We start from the raw sequence: 21335 nt of genomic DNA on the forward strand, positions 1-21335 counted from the left end.
ATATGTGTTGTAGACCTCTTCTCACAACTGATTGTTTGCCTCTTTGCCATCCTAAAAGTCTCTGCTGAAGCTTAGAAATTCTTAATTTTAATTTTGTCAGATTCACCAAACTTCTCCTTTATGATTAATGCTTTTGTAACCTCTGTAGGAAGTCTTTCCCTACCCTGCGATCATGAATATGATCCCCTATGTTAACATATAGATTAATCATTTTGCTTTTTTTTAGTTTTTTTATTTATTTTGAGAGAGCGAGAGAGAGAGACGAAGGGACAGAGAGAGAGGAACAGAGAAAATCCCAAGCAGGCTCCACACTGTCAACACAGAGCCCCACGCAGGGCTCAGTCCCACAGACTGTGACATCACGACCTGAGTCAAAATCAAGAGTCAGATGCTTAACTGACTGACCCACCCAGGTGCCCCTATCATTTTTCTTTTTATATTTAGATTCAGAATTGACTTTCTGGCATGTTTTGAAGTAGGGGTTAGTTTTCATTGATTTCTGGGTGGATAGCCAGTTGTCTTAGCACTATTCATTTTGATCCTTTCCCCACTGCTTTGTGGTTCCACTCTTGTAAATTAAGTGTCTGTGTATGCCTAGGTTAATTTGTGGTCTTTCTATTCTGATAGTCTATTGTACATTGTTTTTGTCACATTGTCTTAAATGATGTAACTTTATAATAAATTTTGATAGACAGTAGATACTCAGTAGAACAGGGCATTCTACCATGTATTTTTATTTCATGCCATTTCATTATATTATATTATATTATATTATATTATATTATATTATATTATATTATATTATATTATATTATATGTTGGTAAAAAGGACATTTAACACGATGTCCACCCTTTAACAAATGCGTAAGTATACAACACAGTATCGTTAACTACAGGCACTGGGTTGTACAGCAGACCTCTAGAACTTACTCATCTTGCATAACTGTAACTTTATGCTCATTGAACAGCACCTCTTCATTCCTCTACCCCCACCCTTCAGCAACCAACATTCTGCTTTCTGCTTCTGTGAGTGTGACTTTTTTAGATATCTCGTTTATGTGGAATCATGCAGTATTTGTCTGTGCCTGGCTTATTTCACTCAGCCTCATGTCCTCCAGGTTCATCCATGTTGTCACATAATGGCAGGATTTCCTTCTTTTTTAAGGGCGAGTAATCCTGCATTGTATGCGTATACCATGAGCACTTTAGGATTAGTTTGTCAAGCTCCACAAAGAAACCTATTGAGATTTTGACTGTTACTGCATTTAGTCTACAGGTCAATCTGGAGAGGATATAACAAAATTGGGCTTTCTAATACATTAATGTGGTATATCTATCTATGTAGCACTTCTCAGTTTGCCTCAGTAATATTCATAGTTTTCTATGTAGAGGCCTCACATATCATTTGTACATTTATTCCTGGATATTTTATATCTTACGTTCTAACAGATGCTATTTTTGAATAAACTGTATTCTCAAAGTTTAGTTGGTATATAACAATGTGTTGGTTTATAATTTTTATCTTTGTATGCAATTGTGATTCATCTGTGCACTCGTTTAGATTCCAGGTACACATAGTTACATAATAGGCACATAAGGAGTTTTATCTCCTCCCCTCCAAATCTTTTTTTCATAGCTTTTCTTTCCTTTTCCTTTACTTCCTTTTCCTTCATTTCCTCTTTTCTCCTCTTCTCCTCTCTTCTCTTTTCTTCTCTTCTTTTCTTTTTCCCTTCCCTTCTTTTCTTTTCTTTTCTTCTCTTTTCTTTTCTTGCCCTTAGAAGGCTAGTAAGGCTTTCCATAGCTTTTCTTTCCTTTTCTTTTACTTCCTTTTCCTTCATTTCCTCTTTTCTCCTCTTCTCCTCTCTTCTCCTCTCTTCTCTTTTCTTCTCCTCTCCTCTCCTCTCCTCTCCTCTCCTCTCCTCTTCTCTCCTCTTCCTTTCTTTTCTTTTCTTGCCCTTAGTAAGGCTAGTAAGGCTTAGTAAGCTAAGTAAGGCTAGTAAGGCTTAGTAAGGCTTCACTGAGTAGAATCTCCACTACAATGTTAACTAGAAGTGGTAATGGTTGGCATTATTGTCACATCCCCAATTTCAAAGGGGAAACATCCAAAAATTTTTCTATTAAGTATGATATTATATATTGCTAGATTTGGTTTGCCAGTTGTTTATTTAGGGTTTGAAATCAAAGTTCATGAATGAGAAAATCCTGTAATTTTTTTTTTTTTTTAAATAATGTCCTTGTCAGGCTTTGTCTTTAAGGTTTTGCTAGAGTCTTGAAGTAAAACTGGAGAGTGTTTCCTCTTTCCCCGTCTGGAAGAGTTTTCATAAGATTAGCAGTATTAATTAGAATTCACCAGTGAAGCCATCTACCTAAAGTTTTTTAGTTTTGTTTTTTGTTTGTTTTGGAAAGGTTTTTAGTTATAAATTCAATTTTTTCAGTAACACTATTTAGATATTTTATTTCTTCTTATGTGCATTTTGGTTAGTTGTAGTTTTCCAGGAATCTATCCATTTCATCAGAATTTCAAATTTGTTGGAAGAAATTTTTTTTACCTTCCTTTTATGTTTTTATAATCCATAGCATAGGTAGTGACGTCTCCTTTTTCATTCCTGTTTTTTGTGCCTTCTCTCTTCTTAAATTGGACTCTCCAGTGTTTATTTTTATTACTCTTTTCAGATAACTTGTCTTCATTATCATTTAGTTACCATGGGCTATTTCCAAATATATAGGGCACTTTTTCCTCTTTACTAGAAGATAGTTTTGATTTCTGCCTGATTAAAAGACCTATCCTGAAAGAGTTCTGCCATTTAAAAATCTTTGCTCTTTGCTTTATTTTTGTAATTAGTTTTGTAAAACTACCACTGTGTGCTTGAAAAAATGTATATTTCGTGGTTGTGGGGTATGGTGTTCTACAGATTACCCTTAGGTCAGTTTTGCTTATTGTGGTATTCAAATCTTACATTTTTACTGCATTTATTTGTCTATCTGTTTGGTCAGTTACTGAAAGAAGTATGCTCAAGTTATCCCCATTAGTTGTTGATTTGCCTACTTCTCTTTCTAGTTCTGGCAAATTCTGCTTTCTGTATTTTAAGCACCTGTTACTAAATGCTTGCAAATTTGGAGTTACCTTATCTTCCTGGTAAAATGAAAGTTCAAATTGAGCTTACTCTTCCTCTCTAGTAGAGGTTATTGCCTTTAAGTTAACCTTGACTTATACTGATCTATCTATACCAATTTTCTCTTGGTTATTATTTGCATGATAAGTAATTTCCCATCCTTTTAAACTTTCTATATCTCAGTTTTACATATTGACTTACAAGTAACAGATCTTTTTGTCTTGTTTATTTAATCAAAGTTTTCCACTCTGTGTCATTAAAGACACAGTAAAGACATTTATGCTTAATGTAATTGAGCCTAAGTCTGTGTCAGTCTTTAAGGTTAATAAGTCTTTAAACAACAATTTTTCACATTCCAAAAATAGTTCACTGACACCTATGAGTTTAAGAAGTTTATCCTTTCTAAGCTGTATATAAATACATGGGGATTTATGAAACCTACTCATGTCCTATTATTTCTTTGACTGCTGTGTAATGAAAAGAGATCCAGAGACTAAAATATGCTAAGAACAACACTTCGAATCTAGCTTTTTGGGAATTTTGCTTGCAGCTCTTGTCTTTATTGTGATTTACCCAATTGTAATGACACAGCATTTATGCTGTATCTCTTAATATATCTTTTTTTTTCTTTTTTTTTAAAAAATACTATAAAGATTTCATTCTTGATTACAGGGCTGTGACTCCCAAATGAGCATGTCAGAAATGTCCTGTAGCGAAAGTACATCCTCATGCCAGTCTCTTGAACATGGCTCCGTTCCAGAAATCCTCATTGGCCTGCTTTACAATGCCACAACTGGCAGACTATCAGCAGAAGTGATAAAAGGCAGCCACTTCAAAAACTTGGCAGCAAACAGACCACCCAGTGAGTAAAAAAAAAAAAAAAATTTTTTTTTTTAATTCTTCTGTTTTCTGCACTTATGGGACTCTCAGTGTTAAGGGCCTCAGTCCTATCATTTAGTCTTAACTGATCAAAATGAAATGGTGTAATAATCATCAGCTAATCTGTTTCATGCTTTCTATTTCCAGTCATTTGGGAAGTAGAAAAATTTGAAATTCAAAATATTAATTGTAAGGAGACAAGACTTTTAATTTTTCATAGTGCCTGCCGAATAAATTATCCCTATCATAGCCATTATCTTCCAGTGCTAGAAAAAGTTACAAGTTTTTTTTTTTTTAAAGTTAATATTCCACAGATACGATCACAGGAATCTGTATGGCTGTTGTTGTCAACTTAAGATTGATGTTGTATTTTCTGTCTGCATGCAGTACTATGAACTAATGTTTATACTTCTATATTTTTTTCTCTTTTCTCCCCTATGATAATTTAAGAAGAAACTGCTTCTTCACAGTTTTCCTCCCTTAATATTATAAATCGGTACTGCCTGCAGTCTTTTCTTAAATGGCGTGGCTTTGCCTTTACCAGGACAAACAGAATAAGGAATAGTTTGATATTTCCCCTAGACACTAGGAAAGGAAAGTGAGAAGGTATGCCTCTGCTCTGGTCCCTATGCCTTTCACTCCCCTCTCCTTATCTCTCTTCCCGCTCACGGGCATGGGGGCGGATTATGGGAGTACAGAGAGACTGTCAGTACACCTCCCTAATGTTTATTGATATCTGTAGAAATGAGCTAGGAATGTAGCAGCTTCTTTATACTTCTCTAAAATTAAGGCTGTTAGTGCCCTAAACAATTGAAAGGAAATCTTAACTAGTAATGGCCACCTTAAATTTGCTTAAAGATTTCTCACAGACTTGCTTAAAAGCCATCTTTTACTCCAAGTATTAAATAATTATGGGAGGGGAAACTTTTTCTACCCTTGAATTAAATGAACTTTACCTCCCAATGTCCTAAGCATTGTCTTTTCAATTTAAGTGAAAAGTCATAAAAATATATTTGATTTTCCCTAAGTAATATTGGAAACCTTGCTTCTTACAGACATCATGGAATGTATCTCTTCCTGAATTAAAAGTCAGAAGGCCAAAATTATGTTTATATTTCTACCCTTGGATGAATAACCTAACTCCCCCTAAGTCTGTTTCCTCATATGTGAAATTAAGGTTGTGTCTTTCACAGGGTTATCTAAGACTGAAGTCAGACGAAGGTGCATAAAAGAGGGATGGAATTATTATTGTCCCCCAATTCAGAGGGGGGAAGGAAGCAATTACTAGAATAAACAACTTTGGAAGTGTGGCCAGGGTTATCTTTATTGATACCTATTTAGAATGCAAACTCACGTGGCCTGGCCTGGAAAGTACCTTAAATGAACAAACTTTGCAGGCAGGAGATAAGGAGCATGGTGAGGCACATGCCAGATGCAAGCATGCATGCCCAGCCTCAAGACATTGAAATCGAAAACTTCTGAACACTGTAACAGATAAACAAAATAAGTATGTGGGGTTACATCCGGCCAGCAGCTATCAGTTTGCCATTTGTGCTTTAGCTAACAGTTTGATTTTTTGACAAATACCCAGTTTGAAATACTAAAAAATAGCAGAATGGAATGATATGCTTGCCTTTCTGTCCTTGCTGTACCCACTCTGATAGAAACAGAGAAACACTAACCAGAGCTAAAATGAAGAGAGTGGGGTTGGATAATAAACAGGGTGAGAGGTTATAATGCATCCAAACTTAGAGTAGGTAAGGGTTAGTTAGAACAATTCATAGAATAAAACAATTTAAAATAGAACAATTCTATTTTAGAATTAGATCATCAGCATCAGGGTGGTTAATGGTGTTAACTGGGAAGCAGCTAGTAGGTAAAAAAGTCAACATTAAAATTAATTGTAAGAAGTGGAGTACTTATAAAGTAATGTATCAGTTTGTCGTATACTGTATACATTATATAAGATGGTGACCCTTTGTATATACCTGGTTGTAGGCCTTGAACTGTGTTATCGACTGAATAATCGAAAGAAACATGGGGACATTCAAGAGCAAAAATGTTGACAGTTCTATTTTCTTTTGTTTAACTTAACTTTATATTACATTGAAAGTAATAGAAGTATTTGAAATATTTAATATTGCATGGATAGACTTCAAAACTTAGCATAATAATAATTATATAATGACTTCTATTCAGTCTTTTATAGTCTGATAATTTGCATGATTCTATGTTCAATGTGCTTTAGACCAAGAGGATATCATTATAAAGATGTCCCCCTTTAAAACAGTGTAATTTTTGTTTAAGATTACACAATGACCTTAAAAATTCTCATTCCATGAAATTTACCCAGCAACCCTTTTGTTCAGCCCTCTGCCTCAATTAAAATGCTGAAGTTTTGTGTTCTTCCACCCCAGTGAACAGTGTTTCCTCTTTAATTCTAACCTTTGACCCTCTTTCACCCAACAATTGACATCTGGTCATTATTTCTTTTACTGCTTTCCACCCCCTGTTGTCAGATGGACTGTTCTGTTGTCTAAAACACTTGATAGGTGGACAGGTTTATATAATCCGAGGTGAGTTCCTGTAGAGGCTAATTGGATGTTGTCTTTTCATGCAAAAACAAAATACCCTAAAACTTGCCAGCAGTGAAGCTGTCCACCATGTTGGTTTCCAAAACAAAATGCACATTTATTATCTGTGGTACTTTAAATAAAACTAACTTAGAATTTATCTCTGATTATGGATGATGGTATTCAGAGTATGTATAAAATAAGCAAAACTTTTTAAATTAAAGGTTTTATTTTTCATTTATTGTATTTTGATTCCTATGATATTTCATGAGAAATATTGCAATTGTCATTAAAATTAATTGAAATTTCGATATGAAGTACACATGATGGATCACCATGCTGAAGGTCATTTGCATGAGTCTAACCAACTTGAAAACACAGTTGTTTGAAGAGAGGGTTTATCTTCCAAATAACCAGGCGATGAACTGTTGTGTTTCACTTTGTACACGAAACATCACATCAGTTTTTTTTCTAATTCATGAAAATAGTTAAGAATACCATACTTTAAATTTCGCATTCAATTATGCCAAAAAAGAATCCCTGTAGTATTTATTTTAACTATCCAAAAAGCACATTAAATGTACTCTTGCATGAAACCAGGAGAAAGTTTTACTTGATTTGCTAAACTTTGAACCCTAATGCATTTGGCTTCATTTTGGCCCTTTTAAATGTTTTTAAAATATATTTAAAAACCACATCCATGCAGAGATTTTTTTGACATTTCATCCTAAGCTGTTTTGATGTCATCTTTGCATTCTTGTCTTCTTTTCCTCTTTTCCATTTGCCTTCATTTCTATTTGTTTGTTTATTCTTATTCTCTGAAAACACAGTGGAATGCTTTACAGTGTTGTGGCTAATTGAGCTTGCTAAGTGTTTATTAATGCTATGACGTCCTGCTTAGTGAAGCTAAATGGGGTTGGGGTTGGACAGGGGTGGGAGTGGGAGGTCAAGGCTGGGGAGCGGGGGAGGGGGGGGGGAGAGGGGAAGCGGAGGGTGGGAGGGTGGAGGAAGGATTATGAGGTATACCTTTAAATTCTAACTATAACGTAGAAATAGCGAGGTTAAGATATTATGACCCACAAAAGATTTTCTGCCTACCTAGCATTCTCTGTACTTGGCACATTGAATAAGCATCTACATCAAAATGGAATCAGTTGAAATTCCATGAAACATGGTATACACCATATCCTTATAAAGTATAAATACTTAATGTTGTCGGCAGATGTCACAAGTAAGGTGTCTTGAGTTTGTTTCAAATGATATTTGTGGTATGTTGTTGTTTTTTTCCTTAGATACATATGTTAAATTAACTCTCCTGAATTCCATGGGTCAAGAGATGTCCAAATGCAAGACATCCATCCGCAGAGGGCAGCCTAATCCAGTATACAAGGAAACATTTGTTTTTCAAGTGGCCCTGTTTCAACTTTCTGATGTGACACTCATACTGTCTGTGTATAACAAACGCAGCATGAAAAGGAAAGAGATGATAGGCTGGATTTCTTTAGGTCTGAACAGCTCTGGAGAAGAGGAGCTCAATCACTGGACTGAAATGAAAGAGTCGAAGGGACAGCAAGTGTGTAGATGGCATGCGTTACTAGAGTCATGATGAATAGAATAAACAAGCAATTACAGTCCAAGGCAGCATTATTTCTGATTGCAGCGTTACTGTTTTTACCTAGTCACCATTAGAAGAGCTGTTCTTTGAAGCGTCATCCTCAACCTTCTACCAGAATGCTTTAAATTCTGTGGAAAGAGCGTCTAATCCTGACATAAAGGAAGAAAAGATGTGTCTCTGGTAGAGCTTGTTTGGGAAATGAGAAACTTACATCATCACAGTTAACAGTTCTCCAGAGTTTTAAGAACATGCTTTTGGTTTGAAGTTAATTTCACTTTAGCAAAGAGCCAGGACTTTCATGAAAAATCAAAATTGTAACCGATTTTTTAAAATCAGAATCCTTAGTTGCAACACTGTTGTAGTGTCCTCTCCCCCCCCCCCCCCCCCGCCGCCCCCGCCCCCACAAACGCTAACCAGGAAACACGTATTTTGACTGGCTTGTCCCTGGGGTTGGTAATGTTCTTTAATCTGAAGAAGTACGTCTCCGGCTCTGTCATGAGGCATATCTAACGGTGAAGGGTTTCGATTACATAGAAAACACTTTCATTTCAGATATTTTTCCTTTGTGCACTTAGTTTCCTTGTGCCTCAGTTCTTCTTAATAGCACTAAATCTTAAGTGCAAGCGAGTCTTCATTTTCATAAAGGAATTTTTTTTATATGTCACTTTGGAAAAAAAGCTCATTTCTTCATTTGCCTCTGCTTTTGCCTGATCCAAAGAGACCCAGTCCCTGTACTGGTCCCTTGCAAGTCTTTTAGACAGGTTGTCCTGTAGAACTACGTAACTTTCTGTTGAAAGCACTTTCTGTATTCCTGTATTCCAATGTAGGAAGCTAATAGAGCAGGACTTTAACATTTCTTTCCACGACTGACTCTTTAAAATTGTAGTAACGTGAAAATACATTTTTTACAAACTAAAAAAAATAGTAGATAAGCTGTTGAAAATTGAAAACAATTCAAGTTCAAGAGAATTTTAATTTTAATTATCTGCTCTGAGAACTTCGTAACAACACTGCATAAAGCAGGTAGCATTCAAATAAGAAACTGTTCTCTCTCAGTCTTCTTCACTCTTGAATTTGTACTTGTGATATAAAGACTCTCCAGTTCTCAGTTTGAGTCAGAACATCATATTAAAAACAGTTCTGAGATTCCTTATGAAATTTCTAGTGACTTGTGACTAGATTTTATGAAATTTACAGATACGTTCTTCAACGTGATGTCATCCTGTGCCTTTCATGTAAGTTAAATTTGCTCATACAGCTTGAAAGTTGTATTTGCAAAATTAGGCCTTCGATTTTTATAAATGTAAAGATTCCTCAGAACAGTGTCACAAGATCTTTATTTCCTCTGAAGTCTGTAAAAGTTGTATAATGTGCTAATTTTTTTAAATGGCAAGGTGTTTCCATTTGTTGTTTTTATATTTAGAACTCTTATTAATCAGGAATATTATAAGCTGTTTTCTTTTTAATTTTGCTTCTTACCCAGTATATAATTTTATGCATATACTTTATTAAATAGAATGTTTTGTATATATGAAAAATATTTTCTTTCTCTCTTTCTGATTTCTAATTAAACTAGACAAAAACATACTATTTACCAATTACCAAAAAGCACTATACCATTGTTCCCAGACCCAACTAAGTACTATATATTATGGTAAGCTAGGACCTGTTATTACCACAATAACAAAACCATGCATAGACATTATCGCATCAGCTTGGCTCTACTGAAAAGGCCTTAAAAGAAATCCAAAAAGACAGTGAACTCCTAATATTTTTTAGTTTAAAAAATGGCAGCTCTATGCATTCATAACATGAATTAGAAGATAAAATACAAATGCCATATTGGGTGACGTGAGGTTTAAGAATGTATGTTACAGAGTTGCATTAAAGGGAAAGATCTATTCTTTTATTGTTACACTAATAAGTGTTTTCCAGGTTTTTTTATAGATGAGTTAAGTTATAAAGTTAGAATGTGCATCAAATGGTGAACTCTCTCGCATACATATTTTCAACAGTGGAAAGAGATTTAAAGGTGGGGTGGGGCTGGGGAACGCACACCTTACTGGGAAACTGGATTTAAGCATTCAATGCTACAAGTATCTCTTCTGGCTTCACAACAACGGACTGTATTGCTAAGAACTGAGATCTTCTTAATGAGAAGAGTCATATCTGTAGCTGTGACAAAGCCTAATCAATAATCAAACATATTATGAGACCAGTGTGGTGCTTTCTCCTTCACTGATGAAAAGACCTAACTAGCTGTTATTTGCTAAATCTGTCTTTCTGCAGACTCAGTCCAGAATTGTGCATGTGCTTTGATCTATCTTTATGGGGTTATCTGGTGTAGATATCAAGTCCAATGACTTAAAAATTAATCAACAATTTTAAAACTTTTCACGAAGGACCCTACCTCCACCCCAGCTGCCAAGTCCTCAAAGATTATGAATTATGTGTACGTGTATCTGTATACACACACACCTACATGCATACTACACACACACACACACACACACGAAAAGGTGAAGGTGCCCTGGCTTTTTCAGATAACTAATTAATTAGAAACCCATTGATCAAGTTTATGGATTGTTTTTTCTCCTCTCTGTATTTACTAGAAATTAAATTTGGTTTTGGGTGCTATTTGCTGCCATTCTCCTCCACACACAGCAAAATATATATCTTTGTACCTTGTGGATTGACACAACTTAGAGTAATTACTCCCCCAAATTTGTCTATTCTTTTAGAAAAAGATGAAATAGGTCTCGAGAGACCCACTTCACTCTACTGAATCTAATGTACAAGACAGTACTACTGCTCTTTTGTGTGCTTAAATTTGCATGAAAGCATAAAGGCAAAATCTATCTCAGTGATTTACAGCAAATAGGAGCCCACTGGTGGGCAGCAGGTGTTGTCTCAGAAACTTGTGAGAAAGACAACCCACTTTCTTATTGTTCTCTTAAAACCCCCTAAGTTCTTTAATAAAATGAGATAGTCCAAATATGGCAATTGACTGGCATTCATGGGAGCTTCTGAGCCTGGAATTAGAGGCTTTATCTGTCTCCCAGATGAGCTGCAAAACGTAGTCATTTATTACTGCCCGGGAAACAAAGTGTGTTTCAAATCAGTGAAAAATTTGGTTAGTATACTATCCTCTTACCTTTCAGGGGCTTTCTTCTGTAACCTTGTGTCTTCTGTACTGTCCACATTTTGTGTGAAATCCGTTTGACTATCTTACTGCTATGTATCCAGTGAATTCTCAATAATGTTGTATTTAGTGACAAAAGTAATAAATTGGACCACGATTTTAACAAGGAAAAACCAATAAGAAAACATCTAAGCTACCTTGATTAGCATATGCATGCTTACGTGTAGGGCCTGGTAGGGTGGTTTCATCCAGCCTAGTGCAGATGACCAGGGCTACATGTTAAATCATTTTCTCAATACCACATCATTATTTTCATTTATTTATCAAGTGAATCAGAAGCATAATCAATGACTGCAAAGTAAGATAGCACCAATGGGGGAATAGGTCATAGAATTAAGGATGGTCTTTAAGATGACGATGGAAACCAAATGATATCATAGCTTTTCAAGTGAACTGAGAGGCTATTTGAAGGTATAAATTTTAGATGAAGTAAGAGCAGTAGTCATCAAATTTTTCCAGGTGTGAATAGAAATGATACAAATCCACTAACATAAAATTGCCGTTTGCCCACAAGGACTAGATGGTCAATTCATAGAGATTTTTCTCGTTGATAGTTATTACATTATTTCGCACTGATAATTATTATCCAAAAGCCTTTATTTCTTGTTTTGTTTTGTTTTGTTTTCCATTCACCATTCCCAGTTCACCTATGGCCTGCACTGGAGGTAGCCATCATTATCACCAAACTCCATATTGAGCAGAAAGTTAAATACATTATGGGACATTTTTGAAATTAACTTTAAAGTAGCATCTGTGCCCACCAAAATGCATAATAAGATGATGGTAACTTCTATAATTAAGTTCTAGCATAGTAACTTTTTATTTTGTTTGATTCTCACAACAGTGCTATGAACTAGGTAATATTTTCACATCTTATAGCCGAAGAAACCGCAGCATAGGGGTTAAGCAGACTTGCCCAAGGTCATCCAGTAAGCAAATAGTAGATCGAGGATTAGAATCCAGCTGTAAATTACTCTAAAACCTATACTACACATACTGCAATTGCACCCCTTTTTACTAGTTGCAAGAAAAACAGAACAACATTATATTCACCAGTAATGCCACCCACCTAAATGGAATGGCAGAACTGGAAAAAGAGAAGAACAAAACAGAGCTTGGGAAAGAGAAATACAAGACAAAGAAGAAAAGAAGATCAGATTTTTTTTTTTCTTCTCAGGATATAAATGGTACTTCTGTGTGATAGTTTGTAGATGACTTTGATTTCCAGGGACTTGGAGATTAATTTACTCCACAAGTTTAGCCTATGCTTATATTCTGAAAGTATGTTAATCAGTTTGTTCTCCTTGTCCAGTTTTGGGAATCCAAGATACTTTAATTGTATATGATCCCCTTTCTACCCCATGAAGGAGATATCCTGTATCCTTTAGCAGGTATCTCGCCCACATCAGTGGTGAGAGGAATGACCTCTGTCTTCCTCTGTGCTCTCATTGCACTTTATTTATGTTTCTTTCATACTCATTATTAAGGTTTAACTGCATTACAGCTTATTTTATTATATGTTTTTCTTTCTCCCTTAATATGAGTTAATGCCTTGTGTTACTATCTTTATGTGCCCTGTGCTCATAGTAGGCACATAATAAATACTGAATCGAGCTAAATTTCTTACAGAATAAATCAATGATACTGTTATATAGGTCTCAGTTTTTTATGAATTTTATGCAATGCATGGATTTATTCATTCCTTTATTTTACATATATTTATAAGAGCACCTACTATGTGTAATGTATTGTTCTAAGTGCTACAGATGCAGAGATAGTATATTAGATAGACAAAGTCTCTGCCCTCACAAAGCTTGCATCCTAAGGTGAGAAGATAGCCGCAGAATGATACACATTTAGTAGAGGAGTACAACATGGGATCAGAAAAATCTTCCTGGAGAAAATTGCCCTTTAGTTGGATCTTAAAGAATAAACACAGATTAGATTGCCATCAAGGAATATATTCTCTCCAAGGGCAAAATTTGAAACAACTATAGTGTGCCCCAAACTACCGTGTGTTTTAAGAATTATTTTGAGAGCTTAATTTGTATTCCAAAACCCCACCTCCAGAGATTTTTGTTTTATTTGGTCTGGAGTGAAACCTATGAATCTGTATTTTATTAAGCTTCCCAGGAAATTCTGCCTGAGTTACCTTGGTGTAGAATATTGAGCTCATGATAGAGAATTACTGACAGCAATGTTTCAGCATCCACAGATTAAACTTAAGTGTAATTGTGATAAATAAGAGTGAGGTTGAGACTAGGATTCGTGCTTTTGATCTTTTATTTGTGCTTCCTTAAAAAGAAAAATATTTAATGAAAACATTAAAAGCGATATTGAATCATGAGTCCCTGTACTTTCACAATTCAACATAACTTTTTCAAAGTGTTCCTTGGTATAATAAATTCTATTATGTTGGTTTTATGATTCCTGAAAATTACTTTGGATTATTATTCAAATATTTCCCTGTGAACTGTCTTTCCAGTGATAAATATAAGGCAGAGAGTCTGAGGAGATATTTGCCTCTCTGTCTCTCTCTGTCAGTATTCTCCTTGAAATGAGACTGACCTGTAGGTAAGTTTTGTAGTTAACAGCTGAAGGTGGTGGCAGTTTTCATTCCTGTGTAGAATAAGGTCTGTTGCCTTTTATTGTCATCTTAAATGGCTTCTCTGTCTTCACACTCATCCTGGATTCTTCACTGGCAACACCAGTGTTTCTGTCACCTCTTTTCTAATCTCTATTTCCTTGATGGTTTTTGCTCTTTCTTAGGATCTTTTATTTCAAATATCAAGTTGATACAGCAGCCTCGGGTCTTTCTCATCTCTAAAGATAAATGCTGTGTATTAGGTTCATCTGAGTTTCTGTTTTCCGTCATTTAAAATGTCGCTGTACCTTCTTCTCTGGTGTAATATTTTGCATGAATATATTTTACATGTTGGAAGTTTTTTCCCCCAACAAAGATCTGTGATTGACCCACTGAAAAATGCAGCTAATTGAGTATTTGAAATAATGTGGTATGGAATTGGGCTGTTTTGTAACTGCTGCTGTATCATTGTGTTTGGTCTGGTCATAATGCAAGTTTAATGTGAAAGTGTATAACAGACTAGAATTATTAGCCCATTATCAAAAATGAAACTTGTTCTTTCTCTCCACATTTAGACAAGTATGTTTCATTTTATTTTTATTTATTTACTTATTTACTTATTTAAGACAGGTAATGTTTCTTTTTAAAATTGTTCTTTTTCTCTTCCTCTGTGCCTTTTCCCCCCACTTGCATTCATGTGCATTCACATTAAATACCAGAGTTCATCAAAGCTGAGTAATACCTATCGAAAAGTGATACCTGGACTTTTTTTTTCCTTAGTCACAGGGATCAGACAGGTTTTGTCTAAGACTAGAGAGAGCAAAGCATGGTCATATGTAGCCACTAGAGGTTAGCTGTTGCTCTGGTGATTATTGTTGTACTTTGCCTCCACGAGTGTGAAGTACTCTAGGATGTTGTGTGGGTTGGGGACAGAGAAGGAAACTTGATTAATGTAACAAAAGTTTGGCATAATTTTATCATGGAATCTCAACCGTTAGCACATAAATATTTCTAAATAACTGAAAACAAAGTCACTGCTATGGCAATAGTTTTGCAAGATTTTTGACATTATTTCAATGTCAGTCTGACAGTCTGTATCTTAAATTGTCCTATTATTTGAGTTTCCTTCTTCACCCTTTTCTTTATTATTCTGATTAGTATTTGATGTTTGAGCTTGTCTTTTAAATATTCAAGGCTACTTTAAAAAGAAAACCCTTACTACCTTTCTGTTTATTCCTTTAACATGTGATCTCTCACCTGACACATTATTTTTAAAATGAATACCCAATACATGAAATGCAATACCCCATTATACACTGAAAAAATAATCTTATGAAATTTGTTTATATATTCAGATATTGCTGGAATGCTTATTTCCATAAATCGAAGCAGTTAATATTAAATATGACTATTTTGTGCTAATGAGAAAAAGTAGGAATTTTCCCATATCTCTAAGACTGATTGCTTATCTTGCCTCACATCTGGTTGAAGGGGGTGGCTGTGAACTTCTTACCAGCACTTGTCTGTCAGTTTCTGAGTGTGCTCACGTCCTCCACACGCTGTTGTTTTCAGTAACAACCAAACCTTTTATACGCTGGGGGTAGGTCCTCACCAGTGATTCCTGTTCATAACCTTCACTAGTGTTGATGAAACTAATACATAATTACCAATAAGAGAAAAGACCCCTAAAGCCTAAAAGAACAATATCTTAGAGCCCTGGTGTAGGATGGCAACTTTAATACCTACAAGTGATCCTCTTTTTTTTCACTGTTATTTAAATTCTAGTTAACATATAGTGCCGTATTGGTTTCAGGAGTAGAATTTAGTGATTCATCACTTACATACAACACCAAGTTCTCATCATAGCAAGTGCCCTCCCTAATGCCCATCAGCCATCTTGTCCATCCCCACCCACCTCCCTCCATAAACCCTGATTCTAATCCTAATGGAGTGGAAGCCAACTTCTCAAAAATGAGATTTTAGGACATTATGTCCTAAATTTCCTCCAATTCCCTCCTTTTGGTCTTCTCTCTTTTGCTTGGACATTTTGTTTTTTAATTTTTGTGAGGAACGCTTAAAAGCTGTGGTTTTAATGATAACTGGACAAAATTTCAAAAAAGGAAAACTGAAGTGAAGACCATGGCATCATAGGAAGGCTTGTGTTGGAGGAGGGCGTGGAGATGGCACGTTTCTTTTGGGGCAGTCCTTCCGAATAAATATTGAGAACATTTATGACATTCTATAATTATGTCACATTTGTTTTGTGAGGGGAAACCAGGGTAGCTTTGCATATAAATCAGCTCGCTTAGTATTTAAGTATATTTAAACAATATTTGAAGCACAGCTAGAAAATAATGGTGATACTTCTAACAGTATTTTGAAATTATAAATAATTACTTTAAATTTACTAAGAGAAAAATTTCCAATAGCAGCTTGCATTACAAAGTTCATTTATAATGTTTCTGCATAATTTGAATTAGATGATTTCTGTTTTTGTGGTGAAAATATAGTGGCAACAATTTTGAGGAATCTTTAAAACTATCATAAAGAGGACAGCTAACCTTTGGCTGGATTTCTACTAGAATTTTGAAAGAAGAAGTGTTATCCAAGTTCCTTTTCAGTTCAGTTAGTCTTGATGAAGAACCAGTTATTATATGAGCTTTAAGGGTCTTGATAAATGTTAGGATCTATTCCTTTTCTAAAACTCATGATGTTCAGCACTGCTCAGTACTCTTGCATTGTGCTTTATTTCTCAAAATAATGTAATTTGTATGGAAAATTCAGTTAGCGGAATCTTATATTCAATATCCCCTTACTTTGCTTCTTTCCTTTCTTCCTATTTTCTTTTTCTTTTTTTTTTTTTTTTTGAGGCAAAGAAGCTTCCTTAATAGTATAGTTTCTACAGAGCTTTCTTACTTATTTTTCTAATAATGGATATAACAGTGTGATGAAGTTTAAATGCTCTGTGAGCAAAACTCTGTTAAACAACCTGAAGAAATGCACTGCTGATTAACATTTCCCTTGGTCTTAAATTGTCTCCAGCATATTTTCTAGTGACTGTATACCGTTAATGGATCTTATTAACATATACAAGTGTCTGTATGGTTATCAACAGTGTTGTACTATCGTCCCAGAATTCATTTGCTTTTGGGGTCAGAAATATAAACAGATGCGTGTGTGAAATGACCCATTTTATAGAATGAGCTTATATTTAATCATTTTCATGTAATTGAAAATGTGCTGTATGTGGCGTTTGATTCTCATGTCTACTTTTCTACTATCTACCCACCGATTGTCTCGGTGCCTTTTCCCTTTTGTATAATTGTATTACATGAAGAAATTGCTGACCTCTCTGTAAACAATATACAAACTGTTAAAATTATTAATCCAAGGAGATTTTAATGGCAGTTTGGTTTTCCAGAGAATAAATTTTTGTGTGGCTTAAAAGTTCCTTCTCTTCACCTTTCTGTAAGAAATCTCTTCACCTTTTAGCCCTCACCTGGAATGGGAAGCATCTGTCTTCTCAGATGAGCGTGCTCAAAAATCAGCCCTGATTCTTACCATGGACAAATAAGCATTAATAGGATTTTTACCCAAAATAATGTCGATCACATAAGCAAATATCGGATCGATACATGTAAATGTTATTAAGATCTCCAGTTTGAAAGGATTCTCATTTCAATGTGCTATAAAATATTGCTATCAAAATGTTTGAGTCATTTTCTTTAATTCTAAGTCAAATGTGACCTCCAAAGAAAATAGATTACAGACAACTTTAAACATTTTAAAATAATCTCCTTTAAAGTTCACAAATAAATCAAGAATGAAACGAAGTGGCTTTAAAAGGATCTCAGGATCTTTAGCTGGACTCTGTGTACTCACACCCTGTTCCCTAGCTTGCTCTTTGAGTTACCTTGAACTTGTCCTACTTCATAGTGGTGTAATCAGTCTGTTTAACAAAATCATTTTGTATTTGACAATAGCAGTTTGTTGATTTTCAATTCTTTTTTTTCTAGGCATTTTCCCAAAGACCCTGAGTTTAGATATGTTTTTCATATTCCATTCCCATGTCCATTTTATTTCCAGCAACAAAGATTTTATAAAAACACACTTAACAAGCACTATTTTCCATATTGAAAAGAACTTTTAAACTTTCAGTGCTCTTAAAACTGACAGAAATCAATGTTGTTACGCTATCTAATCTCTGCCTTTGAATCCTTAGTTCCATAAATTAACCGGGAGCCTTTTTTAGTTAACTTTTTTTAAGAGTACAACACCAATGCCCAATTTCCCTGGTTTAACTTTTTTTTTTTTTTGCAAGAGTTGCCTCTAGTGAAACACAATGAAAACATGAAACATTTCTGCTTAACATAAATGGGTTCATAATTGAATCTAAACTAAGTTTGAAGAACTTGTATCCCTTCCCAGTACTTGCTGCGGAATTCATCCCCTGCCCCCAGATATGTTGGGCTTCCATTATTAAAACATTTGAGGTTGAAGGGCAAAAATAATAGACTTGCTTATGAGTTTACTCCAAAAAAGTGATATTCGTTTGGGTCATGGCTTACTGTCTTTCACAGAATTGCAATTGATATAAAGTGAAATTCCAGAAGAAAATAGGCACATCGGCATTCCGACTAGAAAATCATTAAATTATATGTAATCATTGCAGAGGAATTCAGGTATATAATTGCAAATTGGTAGTAACTCTTTTGACATCCGGAATGCAAAATAATATTTAAGTCAACTCTTTCTTTCCACAGATCAAAATATTCCACGGTTCCCGTTTGAAAGTAAAGGTCTTCCCAATTTAAAAATAAAAAGTCTCAGTAAATATGTTAAAGATTTTGCTGGATTCGTACTTTTTAATGAATTATAATAAAATCATACACTAAATGCTTCTATGCAATTAAATGCCAAATAAACAACACATTATATAAGGAATCTCATAAACATATTAATTAGAGGAAAAAATGAAGGCGCATACTATGTTGACATATCTAAGGGAAGACTTTCCAAACAAACCTTTTAAGATAGAAACTGCCCGCTGTTACCAAAATCCATGTTTTCCTCTATTGTGTCATATGATCACTTTACATTTCTTGGCCTCCCTTGAAATTAGAAATGGTCATATGACTGAATTCTAGCCAGTGGAGTATGAGCAAACAGGATGCGCACCAATTTCCAAGAGGCTTTTTAAGAAATAAATGTGCCTTTCGCATGCCTCCTTTCACCTCCCACTGGCTGGATACAGAGGAAACAGAAAGCCAAGGAAATGGCAAAGTCACGAGTTAGAACGATTCTGGGTCACTGAGTCACCTCACAGGAAAGAGACAACCAGATATATTTGCCTTGGAATGTTAACATAAATAAGAAGAAAACCCTCCATTGTATTTGAGCCATTACACATTTTAAAGTCCACTTGTTACTACAAATGATCAAAACCAAAACAAATTTTGGGACCTTCCAAGGAGGGTCTGTGAGAATGAACATTTGCAATATGTTACATGGGCTTAGCAGCAGGCAGAAACTGGAACCCATGGTATTCAGGGGCAAAACGTTTGATGGAACAGTTGCCTGCTACGCTTGGAAGGGGGTCATATGAACCTGTAGTTCAGGGGAAATGAATGCAAAGAGCCAGAATAACAGCTTACTCAAGATGTTTTCTCCTGAAAAATATTACAGGAAAGCACTAAACTCAGGCAGGAAGTATATGATTTTCATGCAGAGATTGAAGGGAATGGAGAGAGCCCAGAGATTAAGTGCCTTGGGGGCTTGAAACGTTTACTGCTTCTGAACCCCAAATACTAAGACAAAAGACCAAAAGTGGTATTCAGTAAGAAAGGCCTGTCAAGACTGCACAACTGTGGGTCTCCTGGGTGGCTCAGTTGGTTAAGTGTCCGACTTTGGCTCAGGTCATGATCTCACGGTTTGTGGGTTCAAGCCCCACATCGGGCTCTGTGCAGATATGCTCGGCGTCTGGAGCCTGCTTCCGATTCTCTGTCTTCCTCTCTCTCTCTGCCCTCCCCTGCTCGCACTTTGTCTTTGTCTCTCTCAAAAATAAAATAATACATTAAAAAAAAAAAAAAGACTGCACAACTAAACAAAGGGACTCACCATGTGGCAAAGATCAGATTTATTTAGTGTTGCCTCACATTCAGAGCAACCTCAGGTAAACTGCATGTTCACGAAGGATGTGCATGAAAATTGTTTAACCCCCCAGGAAGGAGACATGTAGTTCTCAAGGCCTGCTTCAAATGAAATCATAGCATGTAAACCTTCTCAGAAGCTAGAGCAGGTGGCCACAGAGATAATGGATAAGGCAGGATAGATCCAGAGTAAATAAAAAACTATTCTAGAGAGAAGTAGGGGTTTTCACTGCTGTGAATCGATGGCTGATGTATGTTTCTCATTATTCCCCTTTTCAATTGAGAATTGTGATTGTATTTAGCCACTTCCTGCTCTACATTATATATTTGGTGGAGTTGGAGAGCAGGTTAACTTGTCTTTAAATTCCCAGGTCACTGAACATGATGAAAAAGAGAGAGCGTCACCAGAGATATGGGACTTGGAAAACATTGCAATCGCTGGATGGGACTTGAGGATGTCTTCCTTAGGGAAAATGTAAGCTGTTTAATAAAATCTTTGTTCTCGGGGTGCCTGGTTAGGCGTCCGACTTTGGCTCAGGTCATGATCTCAAGGTCCATGAGTTCGAGCCCTGCGTCGGGCTCTGTGCTGACAGCTCCGAGCCTGGAGCCTGCTTTGGATTCTGTGTCTCCCTCTCTCTCTGACCCTTCCCCCTTCATGCTCTGTCTCTCTCTGTCTCAAAAATAAATAAACATTAAAAAAATTAATAAAATCTTTGTTCTCCTCTTCCTGGAGACACGCTACATTTCCCAGCCTTTCTGGCAAATATTTGTAGCTATGTGACCAAGTTCTAGCCAGATAGAATGTGAGTGGGAGTAATAAGCCTCATTTGTAGGCCAAATGCCTCCTTCAGGGTCTCTTTCCCCCTCCCTTAGCTGGTTGCAGATGATGACGAGTGTCCAAGGGGACGGTGGAGACACAAAATGAAAGGAGCTTACATCCTAGAATCACCTTCCCACCAGCCAACAGTTTCTTCAGAAGAAGTGTTACATGGGCAAGAAATGAACTGTGTACTTGAGATATTACCGATTTCAGGTCTATTTTGTGTTTGCAGCAGCACCTACCTTAACACCAATGAGTAAGTTCATGGTTCCAAGCCAGCAACTAAGACAAATGTGGTGGTGCTATGGCCAAAGGGACAAACTTGCATACAGTATGTGGAAGGACTATGTCTGACACCTGATTTGGGGGGAACCAAAACCAAAGAATGAGGTAGGTCTCA

At 35.8% G+C, this 21335-nt stretch overlaps 1 protein-coding gene across 6 annotated transcripts in view; it reads left to right on the forward strand.

Moving 5' to 3' along the window:
* SYT14 (synaptotagmin 14) overlaps positions 1–20610 on the forward strand; it is a 218682-nt gene extending 198072 nt beyond the window's left edge. For 3 of the 6 annotated variants that reach the window (XM_019429417.2, XM_053909134.1, XM_019429388.2), the window contains 3 exons: positions 3786–3975; positions 6512–6568; positions 7858–8569. In XM_019429417.2, the coding sequence (XP_019284962.2) occupies positions 3786–3975; positions 6512–6568; positions 7858–8171 (561 nt within the window). In that variant the 3' untranslated portion in view covers positions 8172–8569. Of the gene's footprint in view, positions 1–3785; positions 3976–6511; positions 6569–7857; positions 8570–20486 lie in introns of those variants that run through there. The other 3 variants (XM_053909133.1, XM_019429392.2, XM_019429402.2) reach the window with 2 other exon arrangements.
* The last annotated feature ends 725 nt before the right edge of the window (positions 20611–21335 follow it).

Source organism: Panthera pardus, unplaced genomic scaffold (assembly GCF_024362965.1).
Source record: "Panthera pardus isolate Hobbes unplaced genomic scaffold, ASM2436296v1 HiC_scaffold_21, whole genome shotgun sequence".
Lineage (NCBI taxonomy): Eukaryota > Metazoa > Chordata > Mammalia > Carnivora > Felidae > Panthera > Panthera pardus.